Source organism: Microtus oregoni, unplaced genomic scaffold, assembly GCF_018167655.1.
Source record: "Microtus oregoni isolate MIOR12 unplaced genomic scaffold, Mior012 000049F_ref0000343, whole genome shotgun sequence".
Taxonomy (NCBI): domain Eukaryota; kingdom Metazoa; phylum Chordata; class Mammalia; order Rodentia; family Cricetidae; genus Microtus; species Microtus oregoni.
This window is the reverse complement of record NW_024543223.1, coordinates 12,497,476-12,517,772: the sequence shown is the minus strand read 5'-3', so window position 1 is coordinate 12,517,772 and position 20,297 is coordinate 12,497,476. Positions and strand designations below refer to the sequence as shown.

The 20,297-nt window shown below is 36.3% G+C and overlaps 1 protein-coding gene across 5 annotated transcripts in view; it reads right to left on the bottom strand.

The window, feature by feature from the left end:
- The window catches only part of Cpeb2 (cytoplasmic polyadenylation element binding protein 2), a 51,280-nt gene that overhangs the window by 13,993 nt on the left and 16,990 nt on the right, over positions 1 to 20,297 (bottom strand). For 3 of the 5 annotated variants that reach the window (XM_041636244.1, XM_041636246.1, XM_041636248.1), the window contains 2 exons: positions 15,162 to 15,212; positions 6,275 to 6,298 (listed from right to left, as the gene is read on the bottom strand). In XM_041636244.1, the coding sequence (XP_041492178.1) occupies positions 6,275 to 6,298; positions 15,162 to 15,212 (75 nt within the window). The remainder of the gene's footprint in view (positions 1 to 6,274; positions 6,299 to 15,161; positions 15,213 to 20,297) is intronic. The other 2 variants (XM_041636245.1, XM_041636247.1) reach the window with 1 other exon arrangement.

The window sequence follows — 20,297 nt, the reverse complement described above, 5'->3', positions numbered from 1 at the left end:
AATAAAAACTGTTTGAGAGTATCCCAACATTTGTTGGTAGCAATCTTAAGAAGCTGGGTGGCTGCCACATGTAGTGATATGTTATATTGTACATGTTCAGTACAATACAGATATCAAATGAGATTTCAAATGTCTTTAGAAATGTATTAGAGAAGGGAAAAGGCTAACAATGCAGACAAACTGTTCTTTGAAGATTAAATCAAGGATATATTTTTAGAACAAAGAGACAAGTGTACACTCTAATAACATATACCTAAATCTAGAAATATATGCTTAATTAAAATATGATTAACAAGTTACCATCTTGAAATATCTGACTCAGGATGATGTGATATAAATAAACAAGTTAGGATTATGGCATCTTGTGGAGAATTGGATGGGGAAGAAGGGGAGAGCTACATACCTATAAAAATAAACAAGCCAGTCTAAAATGGAGTCACCAGAGGGAAAAGCCACACAGGCTAAAGATTCTACAAAGCTGACTGACTGAGTATGGAGAGCTGGAATAGGCTCTACAAACCTAAACTAATTATATGCATCAGATAGCATCTGATGCTGTCTACAGCAGACATCTCTCACTTTGCTGTAAAATACCTTTTGACACAGCAATAGTAAAGGCCCACTAAGGAAAACTAGTTTCTTCTTGTCAAGAAGATGGAATCTCTGGCCTGGGTGAAAAACTACCTCCAAGATACCCAAAACATAAACAAGTTAATCCAATTGTGCCACCTGTCTAAAGTTCACCCCTCAGTAGGTGAACATTCCTGTACCCCTACAAAATACCACTGCCTGATTACTGCCACCAATTTACTTGACTTCCTTAGTTCTGTGACTATGAAAGCCATATAAGGTCTCCCACACTAGCCCATACCAGTCGAGGCAATCTCAATTAGTGTTCCTGGGCTTTGCCCATTCATATTTGGTTCCTAAATAAACTATCTCATTCTCCTTTTGAGGTGAGAACTGTATTTGCTGCAGACACTAACTAGAAATATGTTGGATATAACTATGTAAAATTTATAAGCTATAACAACAGGAAGAAAGAACCTCCAGGAAACAGGAACTACTCCACAGATGATTTCAATTGAAACAAGACGTTCTGAAAGAGACCTACTTGGGCAAGGAATGGTTCTTGTTTTGTTATTTCTTAGAATTTGAATTTTCTGACTAAGAGTACTCATCTTGTCTGTCTCCCTCCCTCCCTTTCTTCCCTCTCTCCATCTGCCCTTTTTTCCTCCCTCCTTCCCTTCATCCTTCCTTTTTTTCCCTCAATAAAATGACCACCAACAATATCCATTAAATATTAATAAACTGTGAATTAATCACTCAACTTACCTTACTTTAATTGAATAATTTTATATGTTAAAAAGAGTTAGATGAGTAGGGGAACAATTGCTTAGATTTTAGGGAAATTAAGATGACTGTCCAAATGCTGGACTGAACTTAAGACATGCTAATATTTTGCACACAGTATCATTTTGAAGTATTTTTATACAAAATTAGCAATCCATAAATATAATAAAAAATTATAAAAGAATTTTCTTGGGAAAAAACACAGATCACAAATATTTAGAATCTAAACAGTAATAAGAGGTGACCCAAAGTGACTTAAGATATTTCCTAACTATAACATGGTACATATACTTCATGGTAAATGCGCTGCAACCTTACCATTCACTCAGTAACTAAGTGTTGTGTTGCTCTAACTGTGTACAGAATGTACAATCCATTAACTAAAGCTCCAATGAACAAAGGAAGCAACAGAATGGCTGAGAATATTTCACATACTGGCCACACTCATAAGAATCTTCATTTTTAGAAAACAATGATTGCTTTCTCTCAAAAGGTCATAAAACAATGAATTTTAATACTTACTTGAAAGAGTAATAATATATAGATCATTGATTTAAAAATATAAGTATATGAAAATATACTCCAAGTTTATCATTCTTATTAGGAAAATGCAAGCTGGATGCTCAATGATATTGGTACTAATGTTGATGGCCGTCTCCCTGCTCCCATCTCATCCACCTGTGTGGGCAGTGTGTGCGCAACACATATGCGCACGGCAGGGAAGCTGATGCTGATGCTTTGCTAACATACTCAGGTTTGGTTCTACTTGATTTTTCAGATTTTGAATTTATTCTAGAATGTAAGAATAGACATTTCTCAACATATCAATGAGGAGATAGCTGTACAAATCAATCAATTTATAGATTGACTCTAAGCACGATTCTTTGACTTTTATAGATTGTTCCATAATCTTATTTATAGAATGTTGTGAAATTTTAAAAATACGAAAGCACAGAAATTTAAAATTAATGGGAATCTGAATATTCTTTCTATCTTCTAGGATGGCAGCAGTAAATACCCTCTAGTGTGATGCAAGTTTCCTTTTTTTAAAAAAAAATTATTTATTTATTAAAGATTTCTGTCTCTTCCCCGCCACCGCCTCCCATTTCCCTCCCCCTCTCCCAATTAAGTCCCTCCCCAGCCCGAAAAGCAATCAGGGGTCCCTGTCCTGTGGGAAGTCCAAGGAACCCCCCACCTCCATCCAGGTCTAGTAAGTTGAGCATCCTTTTATCAGTACTTTTGAGTACTGCCAATTCGAGCAACCAGTCCTTTAACTGGTATGTTTCTTCAAAGAAGGACAAAAATCTACTACTTAATGTACAATGATTATTTTAAGATATTTTGCCCCAATAATAGTTTGCCCCCTTTCTTACTTGCCTTAAAATTAAGTACACTAGAATTTTGTTTTCTTTAAAAATTGGTTTGGCAGGGTACAGCTTGTAGAACAGCCTCTTTGGAGCTGTAAATTACATTTTACAGACAGTATACTCTACTACAATTCAACTCCACTATCATGTAGCTCCAGGGTGACCAAAGTAGGAAACAAACTAAACAAGACAAACAAACAAAAATAGTAGATAATGCCAGTGCTGCTGTCAAATCTAAACACTGCAGAAACACAGGAGGCTGTGCCCTCAGGCCAAGGCAGGGCATCCTTCTAGACAGCTACTACAGGGATGTTTTTTCATGCTTTAGGGACTCCTGTCCTTTCTCTGATAACTATTATAATTACTTATCAAAGATGTGGGAAGGTAGGGCATGAACACACACATTTTCCATTCCAGTTCAACTTTAAATAAGCAATGCCTTCTATATTAAACTGTCAGTTATGAACAGTGGCACCGGATTGGCTCCACACTGTGAACATACCAAACCTCAGCAACTTCCAAAACTCACTCCCTCTAACATTATTTCTTATATCCTCTCATTCCATATGCAAGCTACCAACTTTGGGATTAATTTCTAAAGAAAAAAATGCTTCCTGAAGCTTAGTAAATTAATTAAAATAAGTTCTTTATTTCTACTATTCAAACTATCCTATATCGTTTTTTTTTCTTTCTGGAAAACAATAGCTGTTTATTCTTCTATTAGAAAGAGGAATTGTCCTAACTCTTTGGCTGGTTTCCAGGAACCTATTCTTATACTGGGTTGCCTTGCCAAGCAAGGCAAGGAGCTTAGTCCTACCTCAACTTGATATGCCATGCTTTGTTGACACCCATGGGAGGTCTGCCCCTTTATGAGCAGAAACGAGGAGGAGTGGACTGGGGGGGGGGGTCTTGGAGGAGGGAATAGGGGGGAAACTGCGGTAGGGGTTTAGGATGCAAAATAAATGAATAAATTTAATTAATAATAATAAAAAGGAGGGATTATGACAGAAGTAGAAAATTCTGAATGACAGAGTTTAACTAGTCCTATACATGTTTAGCACAATCCCGACCATATTCCATCCCAGACCAGTATGCTCATTCTCAGAGGGGGATGGAAAAAACACTGAAGAGAATAGTAACTACAAAAGAAAAGCAATTTTCCTGATGTCAAGTAGTTTCCATGTGCCCTGCTCTTTCTTAATGCTGCAGAGCTTCCCATGGCCCCAGGCTCCTGACATTCAGAGAAAGGAATCTTGGTTTTGCTAGATTACTTCTGGTATAATTATACTTTGATCATCTCTAAGGCTTATTTCATAAATCAATATCTAGAGCCGGCTTGATGTAAAGTTCTTATTGACACTATTAAGGAACTGGAAATATATCAAAGACATTTGGTAGTAATTTAGCTTTACTATAGTCAAGTGGGAAGTCTTTAAAATAAAAAGTGCTGCCCTATGCTTCACTAGAAGGTCAATCAAAGGTGGAAGGAAGAAACCAGTTCTTTCTAAAATCAAATGGCTACTGGAAGCCAGACTGCCCTCTGACATTTGATGCTGCCCCACCCCCAATGTGCTGGTGCCAACCAGGACTTGGTTTTGGCCAATCGTGCCAACTCATTTTGACACATCCCTCAAGAACAGAGACGCTTTATTTATTCTAACAAAAAAGAAAGACCAAAATGAACATACACCATTTTACTAGCCCATCAAATCCACAGCACAAGTTCATAATAGGGGATTCCTGGTTGGCTAGGTTTAGAGATTGGTCCTGTATCAGCATGAGGGGAAAATGAAGAGAAAATAGAAAGACAGCTAGGGAAGCATCTCTACTTCTTTCTGTGCTGTTCTTCTGATATGTAGGTTTTTCTTGTAAAATATTTCTATTATTTACCAAGCTAGCTATTACCAAATACAAATAAAATCTTACAGCAGCTAGACTTCAAGACTAAACCTTTCTATCTGGCCATTCAAACTGAACTGTGGCAGCAGATTTATGCTCTATTACAGCTGTGATCACAACCTGAGGGAAAAGGCTGCAGCTCCCTTTCTACTGCACCAGCTGTATGCAGAGGCTGCCAGCTCAGGACAAGGAGAGGACATGAAGTTTACACCTGCCTGTGGTGTGCCTAGGTGGCTCTGAAATGGGGCACCTCTCTTCACAGCTCCCTAAGGAGACACACATCTAGGCAGGTCTCTATCAGAGCAGCAAGGAATTAAATGTCCGTTTTCCTTCTTTGGGTCATAGTCTGCAGTTACTGAGATGAGTTATAATAAGAAAATCCCTGACCCTGATACCTTGCCTTTAAAAATTTAGCATATGATATTTATACAGAGTATGCCCAACTGACAAGTTACTAGAGATAAAGGAAAAATGTTTCAGACATGAAAGGAATTACTGAAAAATCACAGATTGGTAGATAGTTATTTTCAAGACAATCAAAGTTCCACACTTGATTGTGAAGTGAACTAGGTCACAGATGTAAAAATTGTTATGAACACTGTAACCTTCCCACTTTCTTCTCAGCTCCCTATGAACAGCCTTTAGAAAGTAAATCAGCCTCACTCTCTTCCAGTTTTTTGAAAAGTGAAGAATCCAGAGATTCAGTCAAGTATTTGGAGAGTCAAGACTCTAGCAATAAAATTGAAATGTGGAATTTGAATTACTGCTTGTGAACATGAAGTATTAGCATTGGTTATCAGTGATGGTAATGGGTTTTCCTTTTGTGTTTTTAGGGAAGGTGCTGGTCAACAGATAAGGACACTACCACACACGTGTAAATTATAACCAAGGACACAGCTATTACTGTCTATCTTCCTTGGCTTCAGGAAAATTCTAGAGGTGAGAGCAAATACTTTTTATTCAGTGTGCAGAACTATAGAAATATCAGGTAATTTTGCTTCTTTACATATTGGCTTGGGCAAAGTTTCCGTCACAGAAGGTGTTCCTGTGTTCTGAGCGAGTTCAGTGGTAGCCCCATACTATAGTCTCGTCCCTTGGCCCCCAAAAAAATGCTCAAGGAAATCCTGTTATGACGGAGGAGGTGGAAAAGGACAGTGGTGTGCAGGCTAGACAAAGGGGATGACAGGATCACAGCTTCACGGAAACATTGGCTATGTGGTTTCTGCCAATGACAGTATCTACTTACACAGGTGTCATTTCCAACTGGATCAAACAAAAATCACAATGACTGATAAGACAATTGGTTATACAGTAGAAAAATCACATCACATGTCACTCTGGTTAATACTAAAAAACTTATTTCTTAGGCAGATAAAACAACTTTATTTTAGAAGATATAGATATAATTTTTAATAAGAGTTAAAAATTTTGACAGTTTAAGGAGGATAAATTTTATTTAATGACCATTAGTATGAAAATACACCATTGTAGGTTAAGAGTTAGAATCTGAAAAGTTGGTAAGTTCTCACAACAATATGTGATTCTTCTAGGAGATTTCAGACATTGCATAAAGAATTCTGAAATCAGTAATTATGACATTGATCAATACAGCTCGATTAAAAACAGATGAACTATAGCAAACAGAAATGAATTACCTCGTCTTCGCCCATAACTCCTTGCTGCATGCAAACAAAGGACAAATTGTAAAATGTTAGAACTAAAAATAAGCCCACACATACAAATACCATGATATGAAAAGTCATGTGGGCATTTAGATACTCTATTTTAAGACATGAGAATGTCAGCAATTAAAATGTGCATATTTTATCATTATAATTATACATAAATACAGACATACATGTGATATGTCAGATATATCCTTTTATAAATATTTTGTACACATGCAATCTGAGTCATCCAAAGCTGTAAAATTTATCCTAGTTCACATTTAAAACTCACAAGTACTTGTTTCATCTCATCATTACAGAAAGGCATAACAATTTACAGCTAAATTCCCAAATCACTTTCTCAATGAATGAAACTATCTTGAATTAAATTCCCATTTTCTTTTGATAAAAAGTTGTATGATACATATTGTTCATCACCTATGTAGAATCCACCTGCTGCACCCTGATTGAGGGAGGACCAGAAGATATAGATTGTTAAGAGTCATAATTACTGAGATAGAAGTCTAAGTCCTGTAATCAAAACTGAGTTCAAAGATGCTTAGGGAAGCAGTAAGAGACTGCAGCAAATGACATAAATGACACTTTCTAGTCTTCTGACAAATTTTATAAGAGCAACTGACTATGTGCCTGCCTCTGCGTAAAAGGAATTCTAGTGCTAATTAAGAATACGACCCTCACAGAATGATAAATACTAGCAATATGAAGTAGAAAGGAACTGATAGTTTACATTATCCCTGTGGATAGTGTACAAATATGATTTCTCTTTCATAAGAAATTACCAATGTTGAGAAAATCTTTCCCTTCAATCAGTGCATACAATGAATGTTTTACTTAATAATTTATATAAAGCAAACAATAAACAAAATAAAATGAATGCTATAAGACTGAAGTTTTAATTTATGTTTATAGATTAGGAAGCAAGAAAATTTCAATACTGAAAAAAAAACATACCTCAATTCACAATTTTTATTAGAAATTGCCAGAAATATCCTCTCTCTAAAGTATAAAACTTAAAGGTCAAAAGTTGTATTTGACACACTAAGTATGTACTGTGTTGTATAAAGTTTAAAAGAATATATCTTGAACTTTGCTATAAAGAAATGCTACCATATGCCAATATGACATAAATTCTCTAATAATGAATAGTGCAGGCCAAACATGTCAGCTATTATCATTTCTATTTCTAAGAAATAAGTCAATAAGCAGAAGGCATCTACCATTCTTTTAAGGAAGCTAACGAGCTTTATCTCTGTCATTATGGTGTACACTCAATCTGCTGTTGAGTGCACATGGACTCAAAGTCTACAGATTTGCTGCACACCTTATGTGCACACCTTATGTGCACACCTTATGACATATGTGTCATTTTACTGTGAGAGTAAAGGTAGACAACACTTTTAGAATTTTATTATCAATTCTTAAGATGGAAACAGGCTTCTAAAATAGCTTCATCCTAATGAGAAACTAAATGTAGAAGATCAGGTTGAAAAACAGAATTTAAACAGAGCTATTAAGTGAAGGAGAATGAAATTCTTTAATTCTTAACAGTTATATTAAGCCTTCAAGTGATCAATGGGCCCCACAACATAGCATAGATGTTGCACAGCAAAATCTCGGGAGCTGGGTTTTTTTGCTTTTTCTCGGGGTGGGCCAATAATATTAATCAAGTTAAGTTTACTTTGGAGAATTTCAACAATGATTCAGAAATCCAAGATTCATAAAACAAATGAAACTATTTTCAACAAGTTTGAAATCAAACTATAAATTGTGATGAAGTCAGAATGTGGAAAATAATTCCCAACCTAGTAATGCAACACTAATCCTGCTAATGTTTTTAACTTTCACACTCTTAGATGGGGCTTCTCAATACTAAAATAGTGAAAACATAAAAATATTTATAGCAGCTTAAGTTTCATGCCATTCCTGGATTTGAGCTTAGTCATTTAGAAAAATTTCCCAATTATCTCACACCAAAGGAATTTCTGAATCTGGACAACTCTCAGATTTGAAGTTTCTATATCACTATAACCAGAAGTCTGTCTAGTGGGTTAAGGCACTTGCCATGTAAGCCAGAAGGCCTGGGTTCAATCCTGGGAACCCAACCTGGAAGAGAACACCTCCTGGCCTTTGTCCTGACTTCCACAGGGACAATATGGCATACACAGAGCCCCCACACCCTGACACTCACATGCATGGTGTGGGGAGATGAATAAGAGAGAATTGACTACAAATGAAGTTAAACTATGCAAAACATTTTCTACCCTATCATGGAAATCACCATTTTGCTACCGCTGTACTGAACATGATGTGTCTAACACACGTTTCTAATAATGTTTCTCTGTGGAGTTCTGGGGTTTGTTTCAGCATAACTCTGCAGCAGAATAGTCAAGTAACTCTACCAAAAACAGTCCACATGAATATTATGATTTAAAAAAGCCTTCTTTGGTTGTGAGCCTAGCCTTTAACGAGTGAGCCAAGATGCAGATATACATCCACAAGTAAGCACTGGGCTGAGCTCCAGGAGCACAATCGAAGTGAGGGAGGAGCAATAATAACAAAGAGGTCAAAATCACGAAGAGGAAATCCACAGAATCAACTGACAAGAGCTACTGGAAGATTACTGAACCCCGACTAACAACTAGGCCCCCTGAATACAGGTGTCAATGGTGTGTCTTGGATAGTATATGAGACAACTGGCAGTGGGATCAGGATCTAACTCTAATGCATAAATGGACTTTCTGGAGCCCATTCTCTATGGAGAGATCTTGCTCAGCCTAGGTACTGGAGGTGGGGGAGGGAGCTGGTCCTCCCTCAATGAGGTGATGGTACATATTTAGTTGACTTCCTCAGGGGAGGCCTTATCCTCACTTTTGAGAAGATGGGTGGGGTGGGGTGGGGGGGAAAGTGGGGAAAACAGGAGGAGTGGAGGGAGGGGAAACTGGGATTGGTATGTAAAAAGAATACTATCAAAATAACAAACAAAAAAGCCTTCACTGAACAGTCAGAACCTCAAAATAAAAATGGTTTAAAATGGGAAAGGGTAATGATTTACTCTTTTAATTTTTTTATAAAAATAATTTATATTGTGAAAGGTGAAGCTTCTCTGATTTCCCTCTCTGCTTCCATATCCTTTGTGTATAAGAGGGCGACTGATTTTTTGGAGTTTATCTTGTATCCTGCCACATTACTAAAGGTGTTTATCAGCTGTAAAAGTTCTTTGGTGGAGTTTTTGGGGTCGCTTATGTACACTATCATATCATCTGCAAATAACGAAAGTTTAACTTCTTCCTTTCCAATTCGAATCCCTTTGATCCCCTTATGTTGTCTTATTGCTATTGCTAGAACTTCAAGTACTATATTGAAGAGGTATGGCGAGAGTGGACAGCCTTGTCGTGTTCCTGAGTTTAGTGGGATGGCTTTAAGTTTCTCTCCATTTAATTTAATGTTAGCTGTCGGCTTGCTGTATATAGCTTTTATTATATTTAGGTATGACCCTTGTATCCCTAATCTCTCCAATACTTTTATCATAAAGGGGTGTTGAATTTTGTCAAATGCTTTTTCAGCATCTAATGAAATGATCATATGGTTTTTTTCTTTCAGTTTATTTATATGCTGGATTACATTGATAGATTTTCGTATGTTGAACCAGCCCTGCATCCCTGGGATGAAGCCTACTTGATCATAATGGATAATTTTCCTAATGTGTTCTTGGATTCGGTTTGCCAGTATTTTGTTGAGGATTTTTGCATCGATGTTCATGAGTGAGATTGGTCTATAATTTTCTTTCTTGGTTGAGTCTTTGTGCGGTTTTGGTATCAGAGTAACTGTAGCTTCATAAAAGGAATTTGGCAATGACTCTTCTGTTTCTATATTGTGAAATACATTAAGGAGTATAGGTATTAGGTCTTCTTGGAAGTTCTGGTAGAATTCCGCATTGAAACCATCTGGTCCTGGGCTTTTTTTGGTAGGGAGGTTTTTGATAACCTCTTCTAATTCTTCGCGACTAAAAATGTAACAGATTAAAAAGCGAAGAATTGCCTATTTTGTCATGTAGGAACATTTAATACAAACATATACCTATATTACTGATGCTTTCTCAATGTATAAAGGAGGCTCAGAAGTAGCTTGAAGTCATCTATACAAGTGACTGTAAAATTTAGGAAGGATTAGCAATGATCTAATTCAGGTTCTAGCCACAGTAATGGTTTTTATACTCTGTTTAGGGATGTCTGTTCTTAAGTACTGGTTCTCAACTCTATAGCTAAATTACTTTAGCTAAAAGGTAGCATAGGAAAAAAAGACAAAATCAACTAGAAATATGTTAATGTTCTTTTTGGTGAGAAACAAAAGTATCATTTCTCCAGCATAAAGAAGGCAAAACTAAATGCACACACACACAAAACCTATGACTCAAATAACAGTCCTTTCAAAACCCCACATCTTCATCCACTCCCTTCATCCTCCTTGGTTTCCTAGCTCCATAAATTGATACAGCATATTTGGAGCATCTGTCTTTAGAAGTATAGGATCAATAACAGTCTTGTCTTTTGAGATGGGGTCTCATCTAGCCCAAGCTGGCTTCAAATTCACTACACAGTTGAGGAAGGATTCTCCAGCCTCAACCTCCCAAGTGCTAGGATGATGGGCATGCACCAGCATGCCAACCTTGGGTACATTTCCTTAATTAAAAGATACCCAATAATTCATTTCACTCCAAAAATAAAACAAACTCTGATCACATAGGTGGTTGTATATATGATAACACATGCAAATTTAAAGTCCAAACTAGTTTGCTAATACCTTTTCCCTCACATGATACTTTACTCTGTTGGTTCCCCCCTCTTGTGAGAGGGTACTAATAAAAATATGTTATTTTCTTTGGGAAAAGTGGGGAAAATGCAATTCAATCCAAATAGAGACAAATATTTGACATACAGAACCTTGTATTTTTCATTATACTGCAGAAAACACACAGATTTCTGGCACTGACTTTACTTTTTTCTCCTGATACTATATGTGCTAGGTTTATACACTCAGATATGTAAACGAACTATCATTCTAATGATTTAAAATTGGGTTTTTAAACAGTCTATACCTGCATATAATGTGACTTTCTTAAAAAGCCGATGAACACTAACTGTGGGCACATATCAGAGACTTACAATAACAGTGACTTACAATAACCAATAACTGCAGTCTCTACATCAAGTCCACTTGATTCCAAACATACCTGAGGAATATGGTTTATTTAGGAACAGGAGCCCCTCTGTGGTTACATTTATATTCCGTGTTTTTTTGTTTTTTCTTTTGAGGCAAGGTCTCACTATGCAGTCCTGGTTAGGTGGAAGTTGCTATGTAGACCAGGCTGATCTCCAGCTGACAGATCTGCTACTCTCTACCTCTTGAGTGCCACAATTAATGTTCCACCTTATATGGCATTTTATGTTAAAATTTTTTTTTAGTCCATATAACTCCATGAGCTAAGTGGGTGTGCATGTGTAGCTGTATCTTATATTAAGGGGCATCTGAATAGCAGAAGCTTAGAGTTATAAGTTCAGCAGAGGCTCTCCCGAATGCTAGGCCATGTGATCACCATCCTGGTTGACTTCCTACCCCCAGATTTATTTAAACCTTTATCTGAAAGCTTTAACTACAACTCATAAGGAGGAATTATAAGGCCTTTCTAATGTTAGTATATCTTATTGGCATTATGTTACTATTATTTATATCATAACTATGCTTAATTAAAGATATTCAGGCCTAATATCACTGTAATCATTTATTTCTGTCAGATATATAGATTTTCTCAAAAATGCTCTTAACTGCAACAGTCATGCATTTGCTTAGTTATAATATGTCTGCATCACTGAACTTTATTCTGTGTACTCCATGGAAGAAAGATCCTACACTGCAGAAAACAAGGGACCCAAACTTTTCCCTTACAATTTCTTTTTCTTTTTCTTTTTTTTTTTTTTTTTTTTTTTGGTTTTTCGAGACAGGGTTTCTCTGTGGTTTTGGAGTCTGTCCTGGAACTAGCTCTTGTAGACCAGGCTGGTCTCGAACTCACAGAGATCTGCCTGCCTCTGCCTCCCAAGTGCTGGGATTAAAGGCGTGCGCCACCACCGCCCGGCTTCCCTTACAATTTCTAATGCAGCGTCTTTCCTATTGGTTTCCTGCAATAATAAAACAAGTTTCCTGCTCATCATATGCAATAGCTGAAAACATCACGTATGTGGTCTCTTCCTGTCATGCTATCTGAAGCACTTGCCCAGCTAGCTCCTCCTCTGTTTGAAGGACCCGACTTTAACTGATGATCTTTGCACTGATTTCCACTACTCACTCTCTCCAGCTAATACTTACTCACAGAAGCTGTTCTAAATACGTGCATGAATTCACTCACTCCTCTCAACAGTCCCCTGCGGCAAGAAGTATGCTCTGGCTTAGGTATTAAGAAATAAAGTCAGGGTCAAGTTTGGCATGTTGTTCCAGGTTGTACAGAAAGGTAAGCTAGCTTTAGAGTCTGTGAGGATACCCACACACCTCACATAGCACAGTGATGTAAAATGTAGTACTCAAAACTGATCTTGAAAGTGAACAGTATTAGTTATGCTTACAACAATAATAATGGTGAAGCAACCTACTTAACAGACTACCCCACAGTGAGTTCAATCTATGACATAAGATGTTCCACCAGCAGTCAGTAATGTTTAAAAACTACTTACTGTAGGAAGAACCTTGTATTGCCATCACTTAATTCTTTGGATTCCAGGGAACATACCATGCTAAACGTATCTAAGCTGCATTTCTCCTTATCAAGTGCTGTTAACTGCCTTTGTTCAGTATCCTTAGTATCCTTGATGCCTCACTCTATAAGACTTCCTTACCTCACCCCATGGATGTACCCAATTAAGTGCATCTTCTTTCACCTCTTAACTGTCTGTCCCCAGGGAATAAAAAAGGACATGCTTCTCACTGGAGTAAAGCTCTTGTCCTGACCTGAGTATTTGTTGACACCCTAGAGTCAATACCTTCTTTTGGCTTCCCTCATTCCTTACTAAAAAAGTATAAAACCCCCAAGTTGTCTTTCTTTGCCAAGTAGGCACCATCACCGCAAATGCAGACAATTAAAGAGTGCTCATATTGAAGAATAAAATAAATATATTTTCTACTAGATGTAACTTGCCTGAAATAAAATATTTTCATATCTTATTTATGAAGAAGCATAATTTAGTCAACATTTATAAAACTTCAGGCAGTTTACAAAAGCAACTGATTAATAACCTAGCAAAACAACAACAACAACATCATAAACTGCAAAACCATTGTGCCTTTCTAAGTTCCTTGCTTACATGACTGGCATTCTATCATAACCACCTGGGTTACTCTTCAGTCAACAACGTAAGACGAGCTGTAAATAATACAACTTACACATTTTTGCAGGGTACTTCTTTCAAATGTATTTTGACACATGAAAAATGGGAAACTTCAGTGATTTTTTCAGACATTAGAATAAAAAAGTTATTTATGTTTATTTTCTACATAGAACATTTAAGTGGAGTGAATCCATATATAGTTTACTGTTACCTAAGCCTATCCTATTTCACAAATCAAATGTGAACATTAACAATAAGCTATTTTGTAATGACATTCAGTTTCAACAGCACCATGTTGGCCATAGACTGAGAACCAAGGACTAGAAGTGGTCTTTGAATAACATTTCCAACATCATCGCTCTACTCAAAGTCCCAGTGCTTAGACCAGTCGGCTACATGTTTAGACTAGGTTAGACCCGGCCTGCCATGTGTCTGGCAACCCAAGGCATTATACTCAGGTTGTGATCAACCATCGCCTTCCCTATCACTGTGTTTCAGTATTTTCTCATTCCAAAATCCTGACTCCCCTGACACTCCTCAGGCAACAGGCTTCCTTTCTACCCTCTGTCTTTTCAGTGATTGTGTACACGGCCTGACTTCACAGTGACCTCACTTTCAGATTTGCTCACACACCTTTATTACATCCTATTTCAATAAAGCTCTAAGTGGAAAGGACCCAAGCCAACGTAATGATGCAATTTTGAGCATGTATTATTTACAGGTATCCCTCTTCTTTGCCTCTCCTTGATTGTTATTCAAGATTCCTCTTTAAAAGGACTTTCCCCCTCATCTCCACTCCCATAATCATGCTTATGCTAATCTTGTGACTATAAACATATTTATATTTGTCCAATGTCAAGATAAACATTTTAATCAAAGTTTTACTTTTCTGACTGATGAACTTCTAATTGGAAAGTTACAATAAGTTAAATCAGCGTGATTACTACATTTATAAATTCACCGTTATATTCCTTAAAACAAACACAAGTGCTTATACTGAGTACTTTGCAAACTTTATCTTATTTAGTCCTTAGAAGTTGTCTTTATCTCCAGTTTACAGAGTAAGAAACAGGAAACTAAGAACTTGGTCTTAGGTCACAACTTGAAATAGAACCCCATCATCCCAACAAGGATTGCTCCCGAGGATGGAGTGGTTGAATTATACTGTCACAATACACTTCTCAATGACTACTGTCTTCTGGGACAAAACATGCAGATTCTTAATCCTGCAGCTTCATGTTTTTATAAGATGTGCCTCCACTCTGCTACCCAGGATGGTCTGTATTTGATGGGTCACATGATGCTCATTCCAGCATCCCACAGAGCTGGGGCTACAGGTGAGTATAGCCATACCTGAACACTGTTTTATTTTTACGACACAACTGAACTATCTACATGGAGGAAGGTTCAGGAGAATACATATTAAATCATCTTCATTTGTATGAACCAAATGGAAACATAAAATTTTTGGTAAAACTTACCATTTAACATCAACAGATTGTCAGTTCCTGGATGTGGATAGCTCAAACGACCTTTAAATAGACAAGAAAAGAAGAATTTAAAGATTATGAAGCTATTTGACAAGAAAAAAGGGCAGGGGTAAGTAGGGTAAAGAAAAAAATTTTTAAGCACTGTATAGTTTTTAAAACTAAAAAGTTTATCTTTAACTCAAAGCATATTATCTCTGAAACCTGAAAAAAACTTTGAAAGTTCATCTTAGTTCCCATGCCGTAAGATCACAATGATGAGAGCAAATGCAAACACGTGTGATTCTATCTGTACTGTAAAGGCATCATGGGAACTCTGGTTCTGAAAACATATTAAATGAGTTTTTAAAGTGTAGTCAAACAGTTGGAATTTTTCTCTAGACTTTTGTCAAAAATAAAACTTTGAGGAAATAGATTTAACTTTGAATCCAACAATAACTAAAATTTTATAATGTAAAATTAGTACAAGCCTTTTCATTTTTTAAAAATTTAAGTCAATGTGGTTTTATACTGTCATATTTAAATAAAGAAATTCAAAGAAGACATCCTAGGCTATTATTATTACTAATATCATTCTAATTGTACTTCATTTAGAGTTTAAAAATTATTTATGAATAGAAAGGGAAAATACTAAGGCTTGTGAGAACAGTAACAAATTGTCTGCTCTAAGTTGCTCTCCTTGAAGGCTTTGCATTTAAAAAATTTGAAGACAACAGTATCATACATGCTACAAAGACCATGCAGAAAACACGCTATAGTTCAGTTACAATTTTCACACCAGAGTGTGTGTTTGGCTACAGTGGCCATTATTGGAGCTCACTGAAAGACAGGAATGCATTCATTTAACTCTGATACTTCATTTTTAAGGCTACATTCAAATGTAATACTGGGATTGAATGCATTCTAGTCACCATTGACGTAGTTTCTCTTTAAAAGGACAATAACCCTACATGAAATTCACTGCCATCAGAAGGATAAGCATACACACACACAGATTAATGAAGTAGAGATTCACATATAAACATGCATAATATGATCTCTGGCACACTGTCATTTAGAAAAGTAAGCACTTGTCCTTAAAAGGACAATTTATCACCTCATTTTACTCCCAAGTTTCATGAATTAACTAAATGAGCTGCTCAATAGAGCTTCCATAATCCAGAAACACACAATTACGTCTACTGCTCTGAAGAGTGAGAATCAGGAAAACACACAGAGAAGGTACAAACTTGAGAGACCTAGGAAACTCAGCTTTTAAGCGGCGTTTTAGCAGCATGTCTCAAAACTTTCAAGGAGTCACAGTTTATTTTGGAAATTAGGACTTTCCTAACATTTTGTTGCAGCTGACCAAATTTAGAGAATAATGTAAAGCCATCATCAAAAATTGCTGATTTTCTGACATGATATTTAAAATAGAAATTTCTTCAATATTGTTGTTGAGTGCGACAGTCCTTCTCTTCTGATAGAATGTAGAACACAGAAGGTAAAAAGAGAAACAAGACACGCTTTCCCTGCAGTGTAGTCAGAGACACAAACACAAAACTTCAGTAATGCCTGCCCACTGCTTTAAGAATTATGTGTGTACAGTATCTCACAAAACAAAACACAAAGAAGCACTTAGCTAAACTCAGGAATGGAGGCCTGCATACTAGAATGTTACATTAAGTAAGCAGAGCTTTGTCCAGAGGTCTTGCTTAAAGACAGGTAACTTTATGTGGATACAAATTTATTCTCTAATAGTTTCACTATTCCCTTGACTGCAAAACAGTCCTTTTACACTCTGGCATTTGAATGGACTTTAAAAGGCAACAGAAGAAAATGAATTGGTGAATGAGTGTATATTTAAATATATATTCTAACACTCCACAAATAAATGAGCAAATTTAGACTCAAATGATCCCATTACTTATCATCTACTACAGTGAAAGTGTTAATATTAATTAGTAAGTTAACTTTCACAGTTAATGCTTTACTTATATCAAAACCACTTTGATTAAGAATCTGCCAACTGAAAGTAATGATGACCAACATTTGTGGGCTTATTATATACAAAGGGCTTTTATAGATTCATCTGTCAATTATTTACTCCTAGTAACAATCCTTTGAATTTGATTCTTTTTTTCATTTTAATGTGAATATACATTATCACAAGAAAGATGTCACTTCATCATTGGTAGGAATGACTGCCAGAATGGGAACCTGACTGGCTTGATTCTCTTATATTGCTTTGATACTGACCCTATTGATAACAGGATATAGGAAAAAGAATGCAACACTTAAACTGCAATAAAAAATATGTATAAAAGAACACATGGCTATGAAAGTAATTCCTCGCTATAAGTCTAAAAGGCTGGCTGTACATAAACCGACACTAAGGCCTACCTATCAACAAGAGAACCCCAATTTCTTTTATGGAGTGGGGGGAAGGCCCAGAGCATAAAAAACTCCACTTCTCAGTTTTTGTCATACTGTGTAAGATCTGGCCAGAAGATAAAGATAAAAGTGGTATGTACAATTTTTGGAAAATATGCTTTAAAAGGGAATGACTAATTTTCTTCTGCTTGCTGAGATGCAGATAGATGGGTAAACTAAGGAAATTTTAGGTCAGGAGGCAGAAACAGGATTTTCCAGATAACAGAAAGGTGAAAAGGAACGTAGATATCTGTCTTGGTCATTGTTCTACTGCTGTGAAGAGACACCATGATCAAGGCACCTCTTCTAAAAGAAAGCATTTAATTGCAATCTTGTTTACAGTTTTCAGAAGGTTGGTTCCTTATTATCTTGGGGGGAACATGGAAGCCTATGCATGATGCTGGAGAAGTAGTTAAGAGCTACATCTTGATGAGCAGGAAGAGAGGAGGCACTAGGCCTGGTGTGGGCTTTTGAAAGCTTACAGTCCACTCCTAGTGATATCCTCCTCCAAGGCAACACCTGCCCCAACAAGGTAACACCTCCTCCTCCTTCCCAGTTTACCAACTGATGACAAAGCATTCATACATGAGCCGGCAGGGGCCATTCTTATTCAAACCCCCACACTCCATCTCCCCGAAGCTGACTTTCCTGATAACCCAAAGGATCTAAGTATACAAAGTCTTGAGGCAAGTCATTCATTATAATTGTAATCAAGTTTGTGAAATGAACGTTTCACCAAGATTTTAAAATATCCATAATGCACATGTGCTACTTTTAGGCAAGTCTATTTTAACATTAACACGGGGTTAGTGGGATGACTTAGTGGGTAAAGGTACTTGCTGTCAGCCTGAAGGCCTGAGGTGAGCCCTGTGACCATTGTGGTAGAAGGAGGGAACTAACTCTTACAACTTGTTCTGTCTTCCAAATGTGTACTGCGCTATGTGTGCACATATGTTTCATGCACAAATGCAAATAATTAACTGTAAAAACGACAATATTAAGTAATTTAAAATATTTTCAAGAATGTTCCTCATCAATAATGAGAAAATTGCTAAAGTACAATGTGATGCATTTTGTCAACATTTTTTAAAGAGAAAACTAAATGACAACATATATAATAATCATAAAGAACCTAGATTAGAAACACACAAAAAGGTGCAATGGTTAAAAGCACCAACTCAACAACTATCAAGTTCTAATACTTATTAGCAGTTGATACTTGGTAGTAACCATTAATAATAAGCTACTGGTGTCCAAACATAAAGTTTGGACAACATGCTGGTTGTGAGGAAAAATAAGCCTGATGTGTGATCACTGTATGGGCATTTTAACACCCACAACTGTGAATTCTTAACTGCTTATGTGCTTTCAATAAAGCTTCATTCTCACTGTTTATCCAATAGTTTTTTGCAATCTACATTTCACCTTTACTTCCATGTCTAAAGATCTGTCATGAAGTTCTGAAAATCCGCTTAAATGTAGTCAGTACTAACACTGAATAATTTCAATTTTTAATCAGTTCCAGTGTACATGACAGTCATTTTTGACTCCACTCTCAAAGCTTCACAAATTCCCCCGAAGCCCTAGGAATAAGATCATAAAATGTAGAAAGGACCCTTAAATGGAAAGAGTAGACTCCATGAAAGCAACACAACCACGTTTGACATCTAGCTTATAAAAGTTAATGTCCTCTGAGTTCAACTGCTCACTCTTAAACCAAGGTCCTATCATATCATTTTTGTCCAATTATACTATGCTTTATTTCTTTGTCCTATTATCACTTTATACTATGAAATACAAAAAGTAACACCAAGAATCATGTAATATAACTGTTTGTTTCAAGCAAAGTATAACTAAGAGAGAGAAGAAAACACTAAATTGGCTATCTAGTAAAATAATGGATTATAGTTACTACATTAAAATGAATATGAAAATATTAAAGTCAAGTTGATCTGACGGCTGTAAACTTTCTATTATAAATTTGTTGAAATAAAAATATTCTGATGGCTACTAAAAATAACAAATGGGAGACCAAATATTTTAAGTGGCAATGATAAACCGGTATAGTTGGCAATGAGGACATCCATGATTTATAATGGTGGAAAAAGCTACCATATTAGCACTCCAGGTTTTGCTTTAAGTATAGTATTCAAGGAGGGATATTCAATAGTTCATTTTTCTGCCATGATGGGGATGAGTCCAGGACCTTGGGCATGCTAGGTAATATGGGACCCCTGAGCTCCATCCCTCAGTCTTACACACTTTATAAAATACTGTGTGGTAAATGCTCTGCACACACTTGGTGGATTAGGTGTGGTAAATACATTTTTGAATGATAATATTTTCAAATTATAAGTCAAGGTGCATGTATGTATGTATGTATGTATGTATATATGTATGTATGTATGTCTTCAGTCACAAAACTAAACATTTAGTATAGCCCATGGAAATAAATATAGATAAAAATGCACGAGATTTTAATTTAACAGTTAACTGTAGTGAGGCCTGCTGTTATACATGCACAGATACCATACATGATGATTCTAGACATTCTGAACAAATATTTGTGAAGAATAAGAATTAAAATACAACATGTTCACTTATATAAACAATAGTGCCTATGCCTCTATTTGCTCGGCATTTTCATCAATATTACTGCAAAGTATAAACAGATATATGGTCACTGTTCCCATGACATAGTATCCTTTGAAAGATACT